Source organism: Sparus aurata, chromosome 15 (genome assembly GCF_900880675.1).
Source record: "Sparus aurata chromosome 15, fSpaAur1.1, whole genome shotgun sequence".
Taxonomy (NCBI): Eukaryota; Metazoa; Chordata; class Actinopteri; order Spariformes; family Sparidae; genus Sparus; species Sparus aurata.
Genome location: NC_044201.1, coordinates 13561324 through 13583844, shown reverse-complemented (window position 1 = coordinate 13583844; position 22521 = coordinate 13561324). Strand labels below are relative to the sequence as shown.

The 22521-nt window shown below is 39.1% G+C and overlaps 1 protein-coding gene across 2 annotated transcripts in view; it reads left to right on the top strand.

Annotated features, from left to right (window-relative positions):
- The window catches only part of lyst (lysosomal trafficking regulator), a 66324-nt gene that overhangs the window by 8558 nt on the left and 35245 nt on the right, over nucleotides 1–22521 (top strand). For both annotated transcript variants that reach the window (XM_030441707.1, XM_030441706.1), the window contains exons 3-6: nucleotides 5430–5521; nucleotides 11574–11772; nucleotides 16553–16643; nucleotides 17508–19605. In XM_030441707.1, the coding sequence (XP_030297567.1) occupies nucleotides 5430–5521; nucleotides 11574–11772; nucleotides 16553–16643; nucleotides 17508–19605 (2480 nt within the window). The remainder of the gene's footprint in view (nucleotides 1–5429; nucleotides 5522–11573; nucleotides 11773–16552; nucleotides 16644–17507; nucleotides 19606–22521) is intronic.

Below are 22521 nucleotides of genomic sequence, written 5' to 3'. Positions count from 1 at the left end.
GTGAAGCGGCTCTGCTCTCTGACTCGTAGTTTGTGTGGAAATGCAGAACGTTAGGGACTCCTCATGATGCTCATCACCCAAATGTCAAATTAGATCAGTAGGGATCTCAGATTGGAAAAAAACATTGCATAACCAACGCCCCACGTCCTCTCTCACGAGGACAGGATCACATCGCTTTCGCTGCCTCTGCCAAGTTGTAGTCTACCCAATTATCCAAAGAGAGCTTGAGAGGAAAGTCTGTACCAGTGTGGGTGACTCAGCCGTCAGATTCAGCCGTCAGACTCCCATGACTAGGCCTCCCATGATTGCCATGTTGTATAAAGGCAGAGTAAAAGACACAGGTCACAGCAGCCCCCATATCCAAGCAATTACGCAAACTTTACTCTGGCTTTCCGTGTTCAAACTTGTATTCCGCTTGTTTAAAGTTACCTATGACAGAAAAACAAACAAAGCAGGTGTAAGCAAATGTGTTTATTCCGAGGTGTCATTAAGCAGCAGCTTCAGGTTTTCTATCTGACCTCTGACCATCCTGGAGCAGGCGAGAAAATTACTATGGAAAATTGTTGGATTATGAAGAAAACAAGAGTGCTGTTGTTTTCCTTAATTCTGATTACTCTGTTCTCATTCTGCTTATATGCGCATTAACTGTGGGTGGAAATTAGAGCCTGACCGATATATTGGTTGGTTGGTATTATCTGGTCTTGGCATAAATGTCTTCTGATATGCGCCAATATGTTTTTTGTTGTTTGTTCACTATGCAGAAAAAGATGCCTTTTGGAAAGACTAATTCTTAAATTGCTTGCAAAGTTTATTGTTTCAGTGTGCTGATGTCATGTTGGATAGTGAAGTTTATTATTAACTGTAAAATATCATGTCTCCATTACATATGTATCTTTGTCTTAAAGAGGTCATATATATAATCTAATTTTCAGGTTCATACTTTTATTTCGGGGTCCTAGTAGAATAGGTTTACGTAGTTTCATTTCCAAAAAACACATAATGCAAAATATATGAAAATATATATTGATATATTGGTAAATGCTCGACTCCTTTTCAGGCAGCGCAGGAGCAGTGTGTTCTGTGGGTGAGAGTAATATGCACTATATATATATATATATAAATAAATATAAATATATATATGTGTATATATATATATATATATATATATATATATATATATATATATATATATATATATATATATATATATATATATATATATATATATATATATATATATATATATATATATATATATATATATATATCTTTTACTCCCTAATAATTTTTTGACTTTGGCCAATGGGGATCGATGAAGTGGCTCTGATAACACAGAGAGGCATCGTTGTAGACAAGTGGCCTGCCAAACCATTGTTTTCCTACAGTAAGTTGCGCCTGGTGATAGCTCCTCTCTTCTGCTGTGCAACATGGTTTTCTAAAGTGTCTTCAGAAGTTCAAATATTTAAAGACTTTTCAGCGCAAGGAAGGGAGTTGAAACGATTTTGCTATGATTACATTTTATGGCCGGCTGCACACACAGCCCCTCCCCACAGACGCACCATACTGTATTCCCCAAAACAGGCTTTTCGAGGCCTTTGCCTATAATGACGAGTCTGTGTGACCCAAGACTTGCTCTTGAGGTGATACTATCATGATAAGTTGCCCACGACCAGGATGGTATCAAAATACAGCAAATATCCCTGAATAGTCAAAATACAGGAATTATGTATTTATTCTCTGCATTGTGGTGTCCGTTTCCCAGAATTTGACAAGTGAAATGAAACAATGTAAAATAAAAGTGCCTGGAGTCACACACTGAATGAAACTTGTCTATGTCCACGCGTCCCATCGTTTCATTGTAAAATAAAGTTGTTGAAAGGTCTGCTTCCCCTAAATGATGTTGGGTTCAATTATATGATATTAATTTGTCCGTCAAGAAATAGTAGCCAGAAAAAATAGCTCTTAACATACAAATGGATATAACTGTGATCCATAGCTGTATGTCTCAATCACCCAGATAGCTTGTGTACTTCTACATGACAAATGAGCGTATGAAGAAGTTCATCAGTGCAGAATAAAGGTCGAAGCTTTCTTGTTGTTTACAGAAATGTGTTCTTGGAGCTTTGTGAACTGTTGATTTCCCCCTCCAAGCCGTATTAATCAGTATTGGCAGTCTTTCCATTATCAAATCACCCCGGCTGGTTTGTGCCGAGTGCATTGTAATATTGGATTAGAGCCTCGGAGGAAAAAAACAACCCTGTTGCTGGGAAATTAGTGTTATCGTGAACCACTCAGTTTCCCTTGCCCATGTGAGGAATACGGCCACAACAGGTACACTGATAACACAAGGACAAACTCACTCATTTCAGATGCTCATTTTGGGAGATTATTTTTAATAGACTGAGTGCACAGCTCCAGCAGAGCTCCCGGGCTTATTTATTCAACTAATAATAGTTTTGGCAGCCTTGAAGCTTTGATTTCCTGCCAGTCACTTCCCCTGTTTATCTTTGCTCTCATCTGTTGCTGCATTTATTCTTTCCACCTTTATGTTCCTGTCAGCTCTCATGTTTTACCCCTGCTGTCCTCTCCTGTCTCTCTCACGATCCATGCATTTCTTTCTCTTCCTCTTCCCGTCTCCTGTGTGTGATGTTGTCCAGCCCCCTGGTGTGCAGTGACCCCCCCTACCTACCTACCTACCCACCCATCTCCTCACTGCTTGGGTGGGTTGTTGCCTCAGCTGTGTCACCTTGACCCCGGTGAGTGTGGTCAACTCTGCTCCTTCATCACCTGCACTTTAAATTTACGGACACTTGACATAAATGTGTTCCTCTTTGCGTGTTCACAAATATGCTACATTGGGTGTTCGCTAGTTATATCTGTTTTAATAGCATTCATTCTGGTTACAAGTGGGATCAAAATAAAATGTGCTTGACAGTTCTGACACAGGAAGGAAGTTGAGTCACCATGAGAGTAGCCTTGGTCTCTTTACTCACCGTGACGGTTAGCATCTGCAGCCGAGCCGTGACTAAACTGCAGGCACCTGAATAACTGATTTGAAAGTTTCCGTCTTGTGGGTTAGTCACAGAGTGAGAGAAAATCAGTGTCACAGATATGCATAGCTTTCTTCTCAGCTGTTTTAGGGCTTGTGAAGTAGACGGCAATAAAGTAAACTCAGTTTAGATGTGAACAATGACATATTTGCTCTTTAAAGAGCTGTTTCATGTCATTTGCTAAATGTTTATGTCACTTTCTGATCTTCTTCTGAACATAATGCTAATAGATTGCAGAAAAGAGTCTCGTGTACAAATCTGTGTCCATACAGCCAAGTGATTTGTTGTGGTGTATCTGTGACATAATGCAGCTGTACAAAGATATCACTGTATCTTCTGTGAGTTATACTACATACATGATAATCTTTGACTTGTACTGGTTATTGGCTACCTGTAATGTCCTGTATCAGTGTGTGTTTCTTTAATCAAAGTTTGTGTTTATTTTGAGTGGGTTTTTTTTTTTTTTTTTTGCCAAAACACATTGTATGTATTCTTGAGGTCAATGTTGAATGTGCTTTTGTTCCTCATAAAACATTTGCAGAGGCAATGTTTTGAATACTTAAAAGCCTGCATAGTTTTACCTTCGCGTTTGCTCATGAGAAGTCTTCCTCATCGCCACCTTTGATATGCATGTTTTGGGCACTACTGTCACCAACTGCTGATAGAATAGCATGACATTATCACCAATAATGTGTACTGTGTTGCCTGTGTGCATGTTCAAAACCTCCACAGGTTAGTTTAAAGTACAGATAAAGTGGGAGATTATGCATTTATAGTACAAGCATCACTCTATTTTTAAAAAAATTTTTTTATCACATTATCTTTCTTTCTAAGACTCTCAAGGGAGAGGTAAAGCAGTTTGTTGGGACTGCTCACATGGAGACTATTGATGAGTTGTGGTTGGTTGATTTATAAAAGTTTCAAGGATATTTTTTCTTTCAGCAAACAAGTTTGTTTTAATTGTGTGTTGATTAGGAAAGTGCGTCTATAACCTTCCTTTCTTATATATGTTAGGGTTAGAGGTTACAACAATTGATCGCTTAGTTGTCGACTATTAAATCAAACTAACTATTTTGATAATTGATTAATCTGTTTGATTAATTTTTTAAGTTTACAATTCCGGCTTCTTAAACATGAATATACAGTTGTTGTCTCTGACTCCTCTATGACAGTAAACTGAATGTCTTTGTGTTGAGGAAATTTTAGGATATTATTTTGGGGCTTTGGGAAACACTGATCGACATTTTCCCACAATTTCTGATATTTTATTGACCAAACAACTAATCAATGTATCGAGAAAATCATCTACTGATTAATCAATATTATAGATAATCGTTAGTTGAATACTAAAAGTTAATCTTTTGATAACAGACCATATATTAGTATCTCACTTGAAAATGTGATATCTGTTGCTAATTGAGGATTGTGATTTATGAAGTCCACCAGCTTGTCAGATTAAGATTGAACCAACATGATTTAAGATTAATTTTTCCATTCTGTCAGTATCCTGCTGTCACAGGTTGGACTGGAATGTAGTGTGGTGTCTGTTCCTCGGCTTTGTGACCCAGACACTCACCACAGCCATATCAGTCAGGGATCAGCATTGCCTGAATGAATCTAGTCAGTGGTGTCAGATTAGCGGAGGCTAGCTCCTGTGTGGTTTGAGAGACAGCAGGACGCTGGCTTAGAGAATCGCATGTCTGCTGGGACAGTATTAACATACTACCCTGTAACCGGTAATGCAGTTTAAAGTGGTCAGGTGGCTTGTGTCACTGTTGACAAAAGTCCTAATTTGCTTTGCCAACTGTGGTGGTGAGAAATTCCTGCCCAATGATCAGGCCAGAACACTGTGAACTTTCTTTGTATCCCCAGTCTCACAGATTCTCAGCACTGATATTTTATAAATTGTGAACTTCTGTGCTGTCCTTCAGACTATTAGGTAACGAGTATTTACTTTGAACATGATTAAGGAGAGTGTGTTCAGAGATAAGTCATAATGTCTGAAATATGATCTCTAGTTCTGGGAACGGGATCCTTAATTGTATAAAAGTATCAATAGATGCTATTTGGTTCCAGTTCTGTTGTATTGGGAGGTTATAGGGGACAAATAAAATGCATCTGACCTAATAAATTAATATCATAGCAATAGTTTAAGATAATAGAATTAGCGGCTGTTACATCACTATCTAATTGACTGTGCCATCATGTGTAACGATAATAAACCATAAAATGATTCAGAGTAATGTTATAATGAGTTATCATGAAAAGGTTACTGTTGTTGTGGAGTGCAATTTTCAGTTCAGTTCCCCCTCATGGGAGTCCAAGTAATAATCTGGGTTTGATTCATGTTGCTGCTCTTATCTCTCTGTCTGTTATCAGGTCAGCCTTCAGGGTCTGGAGAATTTCCTCTGTCTGTTCCACTATGTGCAGCATCACCCCAACCACAGCCCCAAAGATGCTCTCAAATTCTGGTAGGTCTCATCATTATTTTATCGTCTCTAACTGTTCTATGATGGAGGTTTTGTCTCAGTAAGGGTGGATTAAACAAAACACATTCATAGCCTTAGAAAGTACATAATGTTAAATCAACGCTGCAGTGAAAAAACTGTCTTGTTCGTTTTTTATAGTGGGAAAACAGAACACTGAATAATGTTCTCAATTCAAACAATATTTGCCAGTTTTTACACTTAACAATAAAAGGAGGCATGTTATGTCTGAATGGTATGAAATGAATGCCAGTTTTGAGATGGACTGGCTGCAGTGGCTGCTGTTACTTTGCTCCTTTCCACTTTTTACCAACAAAAAGTAACTGCAGAAGTGACAGATATATTCTTGTCATTTTTATGTCCCACCACTATAGCAGAGGTTGCATACTTTATGTAATCATGGTGCGTTAGCTGTTGGAGTACCTTGCTGCATAGATTTACATATTGATGTGGAAAATACTGTGGGACATAAGCACCTCAAGTGCCTCTTGTTTGTATTCTGTTCAGTGTAAATAAGTCACACACACACTACCTTGAATTAAGTGAGGGCATTAGCATTCTATGTTGTCCCTCAGACGAGACGTGATTAGTTTGAATGGGTTTTTGGTTAAAATGGCTGGAATAATGTCCTTGTTTATAAAGACAAGCTTAAGGCAGGAATCAGCCATTAGATGTCCAATTCTTTTACACTCTTGTCTGCAATAATTAAGGATGAAGCTAACAGATGTTGTAAAAATGGACTACCCACAATTTAGTAGATTTGGATATTTATGTTGTTGCATTTATAGTTTGTTATAAATTGAACGTTTTTATGTTGGTTTGTGTAGTATTACCCTGGAGATGAGGAACCTTTCGGTGTTGGTAGTGTTGGAGGAACATGACCACAGATTAGCCTTACATTTGCTATTAATTAAAGGCTAGTTCCACCAATTTTAGACATTAAATTGTGTGGTATTACTGCATAAGTAAAACATAAAAAACAAATTAAGTGAAGACTTATGTGGCTCTTGGGAAGCTGCAAGAAATCTCAGTAAGTAAGTGGCTAAGTTGCATTATGGATCACATAGTAATCCCAAAGACCTGTAAACACACTTCTAAATAATCTATAAAATTGGTGGAGTAACCCTATATTACATTGTAGCATAAACCTTTAGATACATTGTTGATTTGCATATAATGTATATGCATCTCTGAACCCTATGTTAATCCAAAGAGCTTCTTTTGACATTAATGAGAACCAACAATCACAAAAAAAAATCAAAATTTAAATCGGCGATAATCTTGATGTATTTAGTTGTCATTTATGAATGTCCATCACAGCTCTTTGATGTCAGGAGAGACGGATTCAAATCGATCAAACTAAACAAACTAAAGGAGGAAACTATCCAAATTTAATCAAATGCACTCTATTAAATTCATATTTGCTGTATAACCATAAATATAAATGAAGGATATCATGTGGATAAATTATGTTTTCCTCCACAACGTAATTTCTGCTCTTGATACACTATTAACGGTGCACTGTACGCAGAAAAATTGCTTGTTCTAAATGCGTATGAAGTAGCTGGAACTGTTCTAACCCATACTATATTAAGTATTGTCCATTTGAGGTGTTTTCTAATTTCTTAAGAAAACCTCTCCTAGAATGATACAGCCATGTCCTTACTCATCCCCACGCTAAAAGGGCAGAGAGAATAAAGCCTCCACTGTGTAATTAACTCAGTCAGAGTGAAGAACATCACAGTAATTGGCCAGAGGGGAAACTCAAAATATGAGATCTGCAGGAGACAGATGTGGTTTGCAACAGGCTGATATCGTGGCAACCATTATCTCTGTTTACTAGGTCTCTAATCACTAGCTTGTGGTAATGATAACATAGCTGAGAGGGCGTTGGCACAAAGCTGGGGAAGAAATTAGTCAGAATAATGCTTCTATTATTTAAGAAGCGAATAATGGGTTTTATAAAAATTGAGGGATTATTCTCTTTTGAATCTTTCTAAATTTCTTGGCAACGCAGCCTGAACTGTCAATATGTCAGCTGCTTGTTTTGCAGAAATTGCATTTAATTGGATAATATATTACATAACACATTTCTCCCACAGTTGATGAAGTCTGTCTTCTAGCTCTGACAGATGTAGGTGCAGTGTGGGCTGTATGATTAAAGCTTACCTTTTGACTGAGGCTTGTGATGCAAGTGTGTCCTAGATAATACAATACAAACACTAGCATTATTATAAATTACAGTAGGCATCACACATGAACTATTGCAAGGTCACATTTTCTTTGGGTCATTGATAGTCAGGAATTCAGACTTTTCCCTTTCCTCCGTATCATCCGCCATGCAGATTTAGATGCTGGACACACTAAAGACATAAAAACAAAAGCAATCTTGTGCTAGTTGGAGTAGAGATGCAGTCAGACTTGTAGATAGCCAGTCAAACCCTCTCAGATTTGTATCTGACCTGTTTAACCTGTCACCTGAATAAGCTTCACTAAGTGGAAAGACATGTTTCATTCAGACTAAAGTGGAATTATCATGGTGAGCTTGAGGGTTACAGTGTACAACTAAATACTTTGTTTTTATACAATTGTCACTTTAGTAAATAATAAAATAAAAGTAAGAACAGCTGGAAACCACCATGGCTCACCATTTATAAGTCGAATATTAATACAATTTTCTTTTTCACATTTGGACATTTTTCAGATTTTTCTCAGTTCTTCTGCCACTTTCAGTATGTGTATGGTGTTGGCTGGTCTTTAAGTTAATTATCCACAGAGGAAAGGTTTTAAAGCTCAAGTTGTAATCTGTATTGAAGTGTTATGGTGTCTGAGCTGTAGACAGGCATGTAAAGATATTCTGTATTTTCAGTAGGGTCTAAGCAGACCCAACCTCATCTCATGGATCACTCCACTATCATCATCTTCCATAATCTTCTTCGACCGACTTATGATGTTAAATTGTCTTATACAGTTATACTTCAGAAAATGTGCTTTCTTAAAATAAAGAGATGCTGAAATACTCACTGACGCTTCTGTAGAGCCCAACAGTCACCGCCCACTTTTTTAACGGCTCCGGTTCCGAAAGTGAATTTCCCATTCATTCACTCCATTGACGTTTCATAAGATCCTTATATAAAGAGTTTTAATCCTGGAACCAAGCCAATAAACTATAAGATGAATCGTGACCATAATTTAATTCGGAGCAAAAATATTTTTGAAAAACAGGAAAAAAAGCAAAGTTACAAGACTGTATACATAATTATCTTATCATCCCATAAACCATTGCGAATGTAACGGCGACATCTCTGATTGGTGGAGCTCACTGTTACCATGGAAATGTTTACCGAACCCGCAAATTTCATGTTTGCTGGTTACTGCTACCACTGAACTCTACGATCGTTTACCACAGAGCTACCATAATTTCATTTTCTGACCTACTGCGTTTTTTTTAGATGAGGAGAAGAGTGTCGGAAGGGGTGAAAATCACTACAAGTCTCAGTGGTAGCATTAACTAATGAACATGAAATTCGCGGATTTGGTAAACATTTCTATGGTAACAGCGAGCTGCACCAATCAGAGACGTCGCTGTTACACTATAGGATTGTGGGTAGTGTAGTACTTTTCCATGACATCACGAATAAAACATGTTTTTCTTAAAACAAGGTTGATATCATACGGACTTGTGGCTTCTACAGGATCATATACCATCATTTCACAATCTCATAACTCGTGGTAAGTCTGCTGTGGATGGTTACGACATTATGGCCAATAATCAAAATCCTCTATTCAGAATATGAATGGCATTTTCACTTCCGGAACCTCACTGTTGAGCTCTACTATCAGTTCAGACCACTCTATCACCTAAAAAGTGGCCAGAGTCTTGAATTAAACAAAGAAAATTGATTAAATCCCTGCTTTGCCAGAGACACTGCACTGGCTACCTATATGTTTCAGAATTTATTTTAAAATATCTTAATAGTTTATAAAGCTTTAAATGACCAAGTTTCTCCATTTTCTTTAATTTTTCGTTCCAACCAGATCACCAAAGTCCTTTAATGCTTTTCTCTTAACGTTCCTTGTGTGTCTTATAAAAACACTGGTGAGAGTGCTGCCAGTTTTTATGTCCTAAACTGTGGATATAAGTGGTTATAAGTTTTTTAATCTGTGGTTTTAAACAGTTTTTATCCTTGGTGTTTTTTTTATTTATTTTGTATTTTCCTATATTGAATTGAATTAATTAATTTTAACATTTCATTTTTTATTGTTGTAGTCTTTGGTCTTGCAAAATTGTTTCTATTTGTCTTTGCACTTCGGGCTGCATGTTTGTATGACTGCTATATAAACTGAGTCGAAAGTTACTCTCTATTTACTGCAGTTGCACTCAAGTGTTAATCCCCATGGAGGACTAAAAATCATTTATTTTGTATGTCTGGAAACAGAAACTGCTCACTGACTTTTTATTAGAAATATAATTAGTAGAAGTGGAAGTACTTTATGCTTAATCAAGCCTTACTCTTGGCTCTTTTTCTAGTTGTTCCTGGTAGGTTTGTTAGCGCATTAAGAACTTCCCAAAAATGTTTGTTGTAGTGCAGAAAACAAAGGCAGTCACTGTGAATGATGGAGGTCTTCTGCAGGGCACCAGGGGCTCGTCAGTATTCCCAAGGCCGGTCCCCTCGCCATGTGACATCACATGCTTTCATGTGATACGCTGATCTGCTGCAAATCTGGAAGGCTTCCATTTGAAATTCCAATTTAATGGAATTTGTGCTGCAGAACAGAAAATTCAGTCAGCAGTCGTGTGAGGAGTTATGCAGATAGAGGCAGCAGAGCTGCAGTCATGCTTGGAGAAAACACAAGATGGCTGGAAGGAAACTGTTTGGCCCGGTAACATTTGGTAAGATCAGAACAGCTACATGTATGTTACGGAGGCTAGTGTCAGAAATCAGTGTTGTAGATGTTACTCAACTAGCACTCCTCTTCCTTTTGTATTGCAATTACGTCATAAGTTGGTTTGGATTTGAGCTGCAGTTTAAACGGCAGAAATGTAAATGTGTAAAAGTAAACACTCAGTTATTTGTCTAAAGGATTGTGAGCTGTGTAGTTGCGGTTGTCGTGCTCAAGTGTGTCTTATGTCGACACAGCTCCATGTCAGTTACAAGAGGAACACGTGGTTATAAATACTATCTTTGTGGCGCTCTCCGATCACTCTTAGTAGAACAAGTCACTTTTCTTTCCGACATTCAAGCTACATGAGTCTAGATTTTAAGGTGTGACCATAACTTGAATGTTGGTTTTGCTCATGAAGATATTGAGAAACTTTTGGAACAACCTGGTTGTCACGATTCAGCCACGTTGTCAGTTTAAGCTTGTAAAGGGAGTTGGCTTTTTGCTTTTTTCTCACTACCATAGTTGGTATTCAGACATTTCCATTATATTGAAACTGACAAAATGAGTAAAATGATGAAAATGCAGATTTGTCACATTTGTACAATTACAGATAAAATCCCAAACAAACTTGTACATCATTATCTCTAAACGGTCATTTTTGTAAACGGCTTTTAGCTTGCTTTTACTGCATTGATAAAAATTGGACATTTACGCTGTCATCTTAACATATTAGTGAGCATAAGTGATCATAAAAAAAAATTAATAGACAAAACAAGTGATGTGGTGAATCTGTATCTGGTACTTTCAAATTCTTGATATGCACTCAAGTATTACAGCAGGAAAGGAGATGCACTTTGAACCCAGTGGTTATCCTTAAAACAACTTCCATTATTTTGCTTTTCTACCTTACATGAATGTGTTTAGGGTTAATTTCACTAATTTCAAGGAGTGTCTCTGTTAAGACTTAAATTTGAGACATGCTAGAAACATGTGAATTTCCTAATTTTCCATTTACAATTAAAGTCTTAAACAAAAAATCATGCAAAAATAATAATACAAATCTGTTTGTTTTTTCTCTATAACCTTATAACCTTTCTTTGTGTGTACAGTTTGTGCCACAGCCTTATAATGTTTGTCTCGTCTGTTGCAGCTCAGACATGAGTGGGGCCAGTAACACACTGGCGAGGGAGTTCCTTACTGATGTACATCAATTATGCAGTGCGGTTGCCCAGAGAGCAGAGGCACGGGAGGAAGATGAGGAGGAGAGTCACATGGTGGCACTGGGAGAGTACCTGGTCAGGGGAAGGGGCTTCCTGTTGCTCAGCACCCTGGACTCCATCATTGACCAGGTGAGGATGTTCAACACCTTTTAGATTAAACAAAATGTAAAAGTACGCAGTTTCAGAGATCAATAACCACATCAATAACATTTACAGCTTTTGCTACAGTTGTATGCAAATGCTAATAGTGCCTTCAAACTCAGTTATATTCTTTCTAAGATAAGGGCCAGTTTTTCAAATTTTCCTTCACATTTCTTAATTGCTCTATTACAGTATTTCATGCAGCTGTTCAATATTGGCATGATACATTGAAATTTCTGCACATAAGCCTCTGTAGTTCTGCTGCAACTAATCTCTTTTCATCAAAATGAAAGATGGAGTTTGCAGTAGAGATACAGTACAATGGAAACAGATGATAAAAGCAACAAGGATTAGGCAAACATCAGACGGACATCAGATGGGAGATTACAGGGGTATTTAATGAGCATAGTTCAGTCAAACCCTTTTAAGTTATGAAATGATTGGACACTGTATAATCTCATGTACAAAAAAGATGGCATTCACCAGAACATACTGTATATTTTGAGTTTATATTTTTACTGAAGATTAACTACTTTTAAGAGATGAGAAATAAAACACCCCAGATACTGAACCCACTTTAAGTCAAATGTTGTCTCGGTTTGTTTAGCGGCTGCTCTACATCTGTGTCTGGTGTTACTATAGCTTGCAGGGTGTTCATATCTGTAGAGGAAATAAGCTCTGTGTTCCCCACATGTTGTTTGGTTATCTGATTGATTGCAGAAAGTTGGTGTCCTCGCTCTGTGTCTGCTGCACACAAGATGTTGATGCTCATATGCAAATTCATTTAGCACTTTCTGAAGAAGGTGTCAACTGTATATCTGTTTGCATCTTGTAGTACTGACGTATTTTGTGTATGCTGAATGTCACAACATACACAAAATAAGTCAGTACTGCACTTTATCTTAAAAGATTTTACAGGTATGGTTTGGACTTATGGTATATCCATCTGTTTACTTGCATCAGGCTCTGACTGTGTTTATCTGATCTGTGAGTGTTTTTAAGAGATGCTCTGGTGAATTATTGGGAGTTCATGTGACAAGTCGAGGGCGGCACATGAGAAGTCCGTGTCAAATCAGGACAAAGTTGGTTTGAAGTTTTAAGAGCTTTGATGCTAAATCATGAAGTTTGCTTTAGAGGAAGTACAACAGTGACATCAGTGAATACACAGACTTAATACCCAACAATACCATGCTACGGAAAGTGTAGGGATAAACAGTCAATCCAGGTATCAGAATATGGCCAAATGCAATATAAAAATCACAGGAGTTGCAATTTTTTTAAAGAGGTCAAATGTTTGACCACAAACCATATTGTAAATCAAGCCTTGTGATTGCCATTTCTGTCAAACTCATCAAAATACAAATTTTTTTTTTGCATTTTTTTTTTTTTTTAATTATTATTATTTTATTCCGAATATGCAAATAGAACACGGCTTCCTGATTGCTATTTAACAAATTATTTGCACAACATAATATAGAAATTAAGTTTTTTCAGGAAGCAAAATAATACTGATGAAAAATTAAATAAATGACATATTCGAAAATTTTAAGCCCTAGTCCAGTGTGTCATGGCTATTGAGTCAGAACAATAAAGTTCATGGCCCATATTCACAAATGTTCTGAGAATACTCAGCTCCTAACTTGGCCTAGTGACTTCTAGCAAGGAGACCTACTGTAGCCTAGGAGTGATCTAGGAAACTTAGGCAACTCTGAGCAAGGAAAAGACGTGAACCTTTATCTTAGTGAGGAGGTGTGACACATTCTTTTTAAAGCTGTGATTGGTTGATCAAAAAAAAAGGTGATAGTTCTATTTATTTACTCAAATTTCTGTATCGAGCTGGTCATTTTCATAGGCCTGCTTAATCTGTATGAATAAGCATAAAACCAAATATAAAACAAAGCGCACTAGTGATTAGTGTTATATAAAAAGGGGGACAATGAATATGCTGTAATCGTTTGTGTGATCACCAAACAGATTTTCACCTTAGGAGCTCTCTTAATGGCTAAGATGCTCTATGATTACATGTTGTCTTTTTCAAGGTTCTTTCTAGAGGAATTCGTGGAAAATGTCATAAGATAAAGTTTGCACCGTTAAAAATGTCTTCACTGCAACTCTTAGTTTTAGGAAGCTTAATAAACACAGCCCCACAAGATCATTAGCCATAGTTGCCTTTTGACATTAATTTGTTTTTGTTAGGGTCTGTAGGCTCTAAGGAGAAAGATGTGATCACTAACCTTGGTTGATTTAATGCCAAACAATCTTCAAAAGAAAATGAAGCAACAAATGCATTACTGCATGAGATATTGTAATGTGATGAATGTGACCTTGTGTGTCAGCATCGCTGTGACCTCATATTGTTCATATCCGTTCACAAACATTCATTATATTTTCTATGTCAATAAGAGCTTTTTTTTTTTTTTTGTATTTTTTTGGCCTTTTATGGCTTTATTGATAGTACAGCTGAAGATATGACAGGAAACAGGGAGAGAGGGGGGGAGTGACACGCAGCAAAGGGACCCGGGCCGGGAGTTGAACCCGGGTCCGCTGCAGAGCCTCGGCACATGGGACGCGCGCTCTACCAACTGAGCTGAACAGCGCCCCCAATGAGAGCTTTTACTACAGAAATGTGATGCATTTATGTGGAACTGAATCACAAGCTCCAGCTGTGTGCGTCACATGTGGCCTGGATGGAGTCAAGCCTTTAGTGACACTTTATAAACATTTACTTATTTGTGGTATATACAAATCAGCGATTTGCGAAAACACAGTTTAAAATCAGGAATCTTGTTTTGGAATTAAGTAGAACATTTATTTTGAGTTGGGTTTATTCCACTGTGATGTTTAATACTCCCCCTCTGTGCTGCTCTGGCTCTATCTGCCAGTTCTGACACTGTTTAGATGACTCAGGTCAGCTCAGTAAAATGTACCTTATGTAATGATAGCAACACTCACACAGCATCAAATGAAATGGTCCATATCTGCACTTTTTCCTTTGGAAATGACAGCAAGGTTTTTTCAGCTGACCAAGTGTTAAATGTCAGGCTACTGTCGTCTCTGGGTACATCATCCACTGAATAATTCAAATGGCAAAGGCTGAGCTATAGCCAGAGAAAAAGCTGCATAATTTACAGTCAGAGGTGGTCAGAGTCCGAGATACTACACTACACTAAACTAAACTACACTACACTACACTACACGTATAGATCAACCAGGCTGATATATCTCCTGATAAAAGCTTATTGCTGATATATCAGTGTCATTATCCTTTAACACGTTGACTGCAAATTGGTAGGGCTTCATGATTTTGGAAAAAATGACTTTTCCCTATTTTGGTTTTCTGCGATTTAAATTGTGTTTTTGAAAAAAATCTTCCTGATAACTTGAATAACTGTTTTTGAAAATAATTGATAATTCTACAATGATTGCCATGGTTTTGTAGGGGAGTGCATTTTATGAAACAACCTAAGCAGCTCCCATATATCCAAGAACCCTTGATTTTAATTATATTTAGTAATATCAGGCAGTCTTCTCTTGTAGATTAGTCACTGAAATGACTAATCTGAACCATGTGAGCTTTCCTTTTGAATCCAGCAGCAAAAAAGCTGTAGCATGTTGTGTTTGAGTTAATTTGCCTTACTTGACATTGCACATCCTGTGAGGTGACCATTGTACCTGCGCACATTGCGATGTTGATGCTGAAAGGATATCTTGTTCAGCTCCACTAAGTAATTAGAAATGTCAGTACAGAGAGGGCAAACTAGGTTTGAGTTAATTTAGATCATTGAACAATGTTTTTGTCCTGTATTGAAGTCACTTTTTTTACCAGATCAAGATTGTGTGTGTTTCAGTATTAAAAACATTAGTATACGCGTGATGATGTCATATTTTTAAAATCTAAAATACTGATGTGAATATAGTAATAACCTCACAAATCCAGTATTGTTCTTGCTGAAGTTGGAGGGAGTCTAATGACAAGCTTTCTTGATTAGTGAGTCACTCAATGAGAAACACATAAGTCAGCAGCTATTGGCATAAATGCCACGAAAGTGACAGATAAGTCTCATTCTTTTTTTTCCTAATTTTCTCTCCTCACTGTGTCTAAGATGGCCACTCAACAATTAACAAATCGCACAGAATTAGTAGAATCAAATATTTTACATCATGAGAAAAAGAAGAGAACCTTAACACAGTACTTGAAATGAGTTAAATGAATTAACCTGGAGTGAAAATGTATTGCACAATGCTGTAATGAAAGATTGAATGCAGTGCAGTGTGTATGATACAGTGACTTTATGTTTTGACAGTTTTGTAAAATCAGCAAGAGGCTCATTTTTAATTCACACATAAATGAGTAGGTTGATTGTTTTTAATTAACACATGAAGGAGTTGGTTCTCTCTCTGCTGTGAGGTATGTCCTGGATAGACATGAGATCTCTGGGGTCTTGGAAGTAAGGCTGTCGTGTAGATGTGACATTGCTCCTGACACACTTACACCGAAAACTGACTAACTAAGTAGCTAATTAACTTAATGCACACAAACAAATTTATAGCTCGTGGAATAAAAATAGTTTTGAAAAACAGCTAAAGTGTCTAAATTGTCTTAATAGAAAGTAGTGAAACCTGAAGTGACATTTGCACTTATTTTGGACAAGAGTTTATCTTGATGGGAGTGTCCGCTTGTGACATCAAAGTGTGACCCAAGGGAGAGAGGCAGGGACACTTTCTAGAAAGTGGTAGGTAACCTCAGTGTGTTTTATTGCACTCGCAGGAACTGACCTGCCGGGAGGAGCTGCTCACTTTGCTGCTGTCTCTGCTTCCACTGGTGTGGAAGATCCCTGTGCAGGAGGAAAAAGCCCCAGGTCAGTATTACACAGCAACAGTCACTCTTTTACTTGTTTGTGTTAATATTGACTGCTCATACCTCACAAATCCCAGCTGTCATAGGGTGTGACTACTTCATGGTTTCTTACTAATGACATCAATTTACATACTTAATTTTCTAAGTTTAAAATACACAGTGCATTACAGTTTGGAAACTGTACAGTGATATCGTGCAGACTGTATTTCATGGGCCTGATATGTTCTCTAACTTTGTATGTGTATATGTGTGTCCCGTCTTCCATCTCGTATATAATTCTTTACCAGTTATTAAGGTCAAGCAATGAATCAGCATTAGGTTTGGTGGTGTGAAGGCAGAAGAGTGTGTGCGCATCTCTAAGGCTCTAAATGGAGATGTTCTTATCAAGTGACTCATTTGTATTTTTAAAATGTAGTATTACTTGCCTGACAAACTTTGTGTGAGATGGGTGATTCAGTATGTTAATCGCTGTAGTCAATGTCTCCATTATTGTTGAATCTTACAAGCAGTCACACCACAGGAGAAGACTAGTTGTTGCAGAGGCCTATGACCTCGGGATGACACCGGTATTTAGTACAGGACTGTTGATCCTCTCTAACATGGACCCTAGACATATTTGCTCTAATTAGTTCCTACTCACTGAGTCCATTTTAATAAACAGATTGGCTGCTGACATGCAGCTGAGGTTAATGTTACACATCATACTCTTTGGGAAATACAAAATTCCAAATTTCTGAATATAAAAAGATGTTAATTCTACAAATGCATACAGATTTGCTGTGCCCTAAAATACCAGTGTTTTATTTGTATTTGGCTTTTATATACATCCACAAGGGAAGTGACAGATGTTTCTGTGCGTCAACAGATTTCACCCTGCCGTCCCTACTGGAGGTATTCCTTAGCCGGGAGGTGAAGGCCGCCCCTCTCAGAGCAGGACAAAAGGCTACGATAGATGAACAGAACTCTGGGAAGAGGTCCCGTGTTGGCAGCGGCACCTGGAAGTCTCGAAGGTCGCGCAGGACAGCGCAGAGATACTCTGTGAAGGATGCTCGGAAGTCCCAGGTTTCTACCTCAGATTCAGAAGCCAACCCCGAGGACACAGCTGCCACAGGCCCCGGTGGTGCGAGAAGCCGGAGGTCACATGGCTCCACTATCAGGGTAAGCTGTCAGCATCATCGTTCAGAAGCCTCACAGTTAACATCCACTGCCACCACCACAGAAACCATGAGCGCACCGTACCCACACCCCAGAGCCCCTGGGTCCCAGATGATGGACACAGAAACGCTAACAGACCCAGCTGCAATATCAATTTTCAACCGCATGGAAAACTCGCCCTTTGACCTCTGCCATGTGTTGCTTTCACTGCTGGAAAAAGTTTGTAAGTTTGACATGAGCATCAACCACAACCCGGGCCTGGCAGTCAGTGTCGTACCTACACTCACTGAGATCCTGACTGAGTTTGGAGATTGCTGTGGTCCAGGGGGAGGGGGTGGAACGGGAGCAGAGGAGCTCGCTGGAGGCTGGACGGAAGAACCCATTGCACTTGTGCAGAGAATGCTTCTTCGCACCATCCTGCACCTGATGTCGGTGGATGTGAGTCAGAGTGAAACCCTCCCAGATAGCCTGAGACGCAGCCTGACAGACCTGCTGCGAGCCACCCTCAAAATCCGGAGCTGCTTGGACAGACAGACTAACCCTTTTGCTCCTCGGCCTAAGAAGACCTTGCAGGAGGTCCAGGATGACTTTTCATTCTCCCGCTATCGCCACAGGGCGCTGCTGCTGCCAGAGCTTCTAGAGGGAGTCCTACAAGTGCTGCTGGGCTGCCTACAGGCTTCCACACCCAACCCCTTTTTCTTTAGCCAGGCGCTGGAGCTCATCCATGAGTTTGTCCAGCACCGCGGCCTGGACCTGTTTGAAGCCACAGTTCTGCGGCTGGAGGGACTCAGCAGAGCCAGAGACTCTGAAGTAGTAGGTGAGGCTTCCGAGAGGCTACGAGGTCTCATTGCAGGCGTCTTCAAGATCATCAGCGCTGTCAAGAAGGCAAAGTCAGAGCAGCTGCATCAATCCGTGTGTGCCCGCCGCCGCCACCGCCGTTGTGAATATTCCCACTTCCTGCATCACCACAGAGACCTGTCAGGTTTGCCCGTCTCTGCTTTCAAGCAGGCTGCAAGGCGAAACCCCTTTGAAGAAGATGGAGAAGGCAAGGAAGGGATGGAGGGTGATGCAGTGCGTTACCCCGAGCGCTGTTGCTGCCTGGCTGCTTGTTCTCACCAGTGTCTACGGCTACTGCAGAGACTCTCCCCCAGTGGTCCAGCTGTGTTACAGGTATTGGCTGGGGTACAGGCTGTTGGAATCTGTTGTTGTATGGACCCTCGCTCAGTCGTAGGACCCCTACTGCATGCCTTTCAAGCTCCAGGTCTACGTAGCTACCAGTCTCATGTTCTCAGTGTCCTGGGCAGACTGATCCTAGACCAGCTTGGTGGAGGGCAGCCCTCAGAGAAAGCCAAGCTGGCCTCGTGTAACATCTGCACTCTAGACAGTAGCCAGCTGCCAGGCCTGGAGGAGACACTGCAGCACGGGGATCATTCAGCCATTTCTACCAGTCTGTGCTACCGCTCCCAAGGTATCCTGCCAAGTGGAGGGGGGGCAGAAGACATGTTGTGGAAGTGGGATGCCCTGGAGGCCTACCAAGAGCTAGTGTTTGGTGAGGACTGGCAGCTGAGCCAGCAGATAGCTGGCCATGTGTGCCAACTGACCCTGAGGGGGAATGCTATAGTGCAGTGGCAACTCTACACACACATCTTCAACCCTGTGCTGCAGAGAGGGGTAGAGCTGGCCCACCATGCCCAGCAGCTCGGTGTTTCTACTGTCTGTACTCAGGTCTGCAGCTATCACACACGGTGCCTGCCAGTGGAGGTCCTGCTCATTTACCTGCAAACGTTACCTGCCCTTCTCAAATCAAGGTAAGCAGTTTACCACGATTAAATGTGTTTTATTTGTTCTCCATCAGCATTAGGGTTTTGCTTTTTTTGGCAGAAAAATATGTATCTGCAAACTGTTGTTGTTCTGCAATCTGCAAACTGTTGTTCTGTGCAGAAGCATCAATCTGTGTTTAGACTAATCCCATGTCCCATTAAAGCAGTGTTTTTCAAGCCTTTTCCTGGGAGCCTCCTGCCCTGCATGTTTTAGATGTTACCCTGCCCCAACACTCCTCATTCAAATGAATGGGTTGTTATCTGGTTTCAGCAGAGCTTGATGATGAGCTGATCATTAGAATTCGGTGTGTTGCAGCAGGTAAACACCTGAAACATGCAGGGGGCTCCCAAGAAAAGGACTGAAAAAAAGTGACGCAGGTGGTTGTTTTGGAAAACTCACAAAGCAAATATAATCAGTCAGGTCACGGCTGGACATCTAATCCTCTTGGGCATTGTTTGTCATAAGATCTGTGTCCCCAGGTCATTGCTAATTGATGCTAATCAATTATTTATTAAAGCTTTGTAGACTGAATAAGAGATGGAAGATTATTGACAGGTTATGTAACACTGTTACGTGTAGATTAGTCTGGCTAAAGCAGATGCTTGTGGTCTTTGTCCTGATGAATTTAACACATTCATGCTAAAATTGAAAAGTTATAATACTGTATGAATCAGGTTTAGTTTGGCTTTTAATATTACCACTGAAAATTGAGTTCTCAGCTTTGAGACACTCTCATAGGTAAAGCGTGTGGATGTGTGTGTCCATGTGTTAACCCTGGTGACCTGCCTAGGTTGTATACCAGCTCCTGTCTAATGCATGCTGGGATAGGCTGAATCCTTGTGACCCTCAACAGGATCAGTGGGTATAGAAAATGGATGGCTGGATGCTTTGAGACAGTCTGTCAGCGGTTGGGCTGATAGGTTTTCTTATTAAAATTCAGAGTATGGTGTTCTGCTGTCTGCAGGTTTGACTGGCATTCAAAGTCTTTACAGCTGTGATGTCAACTGTGCTCCTCAAAAGACACTTTAGAGACTATATTTAGGCCCTTATGATTATGTAAAAGGCATCATTACACAAGTCTTCTATTTGGAAAAATCTCACTTCTGGGGAGTGGTGTTCTACCCTTAGTTAACATCAAAACTTTGTTTTTATTTTAAACTATGTACCTTTAGTGCATTTTTGTTTAAACACAAAGATACTGATGATGAGTGGATATTATCATAAACAGAAAGGATGCACATTTAAATACATGTTTTGTTCATGATTTATTTGTTAATGATAAACAAATAATCAATACTTGATTAATTTCATTGATGCATACCAAAGGTGTAGGTAAAGTGAGAGCCAATGTACCTTCCTGTATTCAGGCTTTCAAAAACTCACCGGGCATTCGCAAAAATTTTCGCTAAAAAAGTTTTAGCACTTTAATGCTGCTTACAAAAATGATATAAATGGATGAATACACAATAACCATATGGCCTCGCAATTATCTTGTGTAATGTCTCGTCACTATTTGTGGTTCATAACAGTTCTAAGAAATTCACTATACGTGTAACTCAAATGTAACATACAACTGTTAATATGAGTTTAAAATAAAAAAAAAATTTCAATATGCCTGGCAACCAAAATGCAGGTATTACTGCACAGTAAGATCAAAATGATGATTTGTAGTAAGATGCTTAGTAAATTACGGCTCCTGAACAGGGTGAGACTAACCATCATGCATATACTGTATGTGGTCAATCTCACCAGGTTAGACTATACGGCTCCATCTGGTGGGCCAATTACATAAATGAGGGTTGTGTTTTTTCTAATTTCTAAATACAATTCTATACGTTCATAAGTTGTATCTATTTATTATTGTGTGCAAGTATGTATGGATTAGTTAAACAACTTCCACAGTATACCCAAAGTGAAATAATCACTGAAGTAAAAGTTACGTGAAGTTTTTGATGATCATCAATCCTCACTTTTATATGGAGGGTTAGGGTTAAAATTACAAATAACACCCTATTCACATGGGTATAGTATACTTCCAGAAATGTGTAATAAATGAGAATGAAATCTGCGATCTTAATTTGTGAAGTAAAATTGCCACTGCATATTACTTACCATATTTCACGAAGCGCAGTGGCCCCACTCCCGTGATAATATAAGTCCTGAGTGAATCAGCATGTCTGTGAATTGGGGTTGTATTTTTTGTAAACATCTGTTTTCAGTTGTCAGGCAGCTAAACGAGCAAGAAAGTGGCTAGTAATATGTTGAACAGAAGTCAGCAGCTGTGCTTTGAGATCAGATCTATTGATGATTAAAAATGATGACAGAGAGGATTAGGCGCAGAAAAGGTTTTCATATTCAAGTACAGCCACAAAGCATCTGTCACACAATCTAAATGAGCTGCAAATCTGTATTTATGCTTTTATCATGTGCATAAGCTGGGCAAAACTACTCTAAACGATATAATAATGTTGCTGCTGAAAAATATAGACTTCAAAATCACCTCTGAAAGTTGAGCTTTGGTGTCATATCCAGGAGATAATGTCAGGAAAGGCAAGTAAAATACAGACCTGCACTACAGTAACACAAATATGGGTTGGTAATTTCTAAATCACGGGGTCCCCTGTTAAAACTATTTTTGATTGAATAGGGCTTAAGTAGGCTTTTGTCTGCTTCAGAATGTCTCCAATCAGCACATTCAGCATAATCAAAGTGTTATTTACCCAGATTATCTCTGCAGGCCGATATTGACTTGCAGCCATAGTGTATTGACAGATTGACAGAGAAACATTTACACAATCCAAAAATTTTAATTGTATGTTTTCTGTGGCCACAGTGTCAATTCTAGTAGTTTAGGCTAAGGCTCACACAGCAAGTGTTTAAAGACTAGTTATGTTAAAGTGATC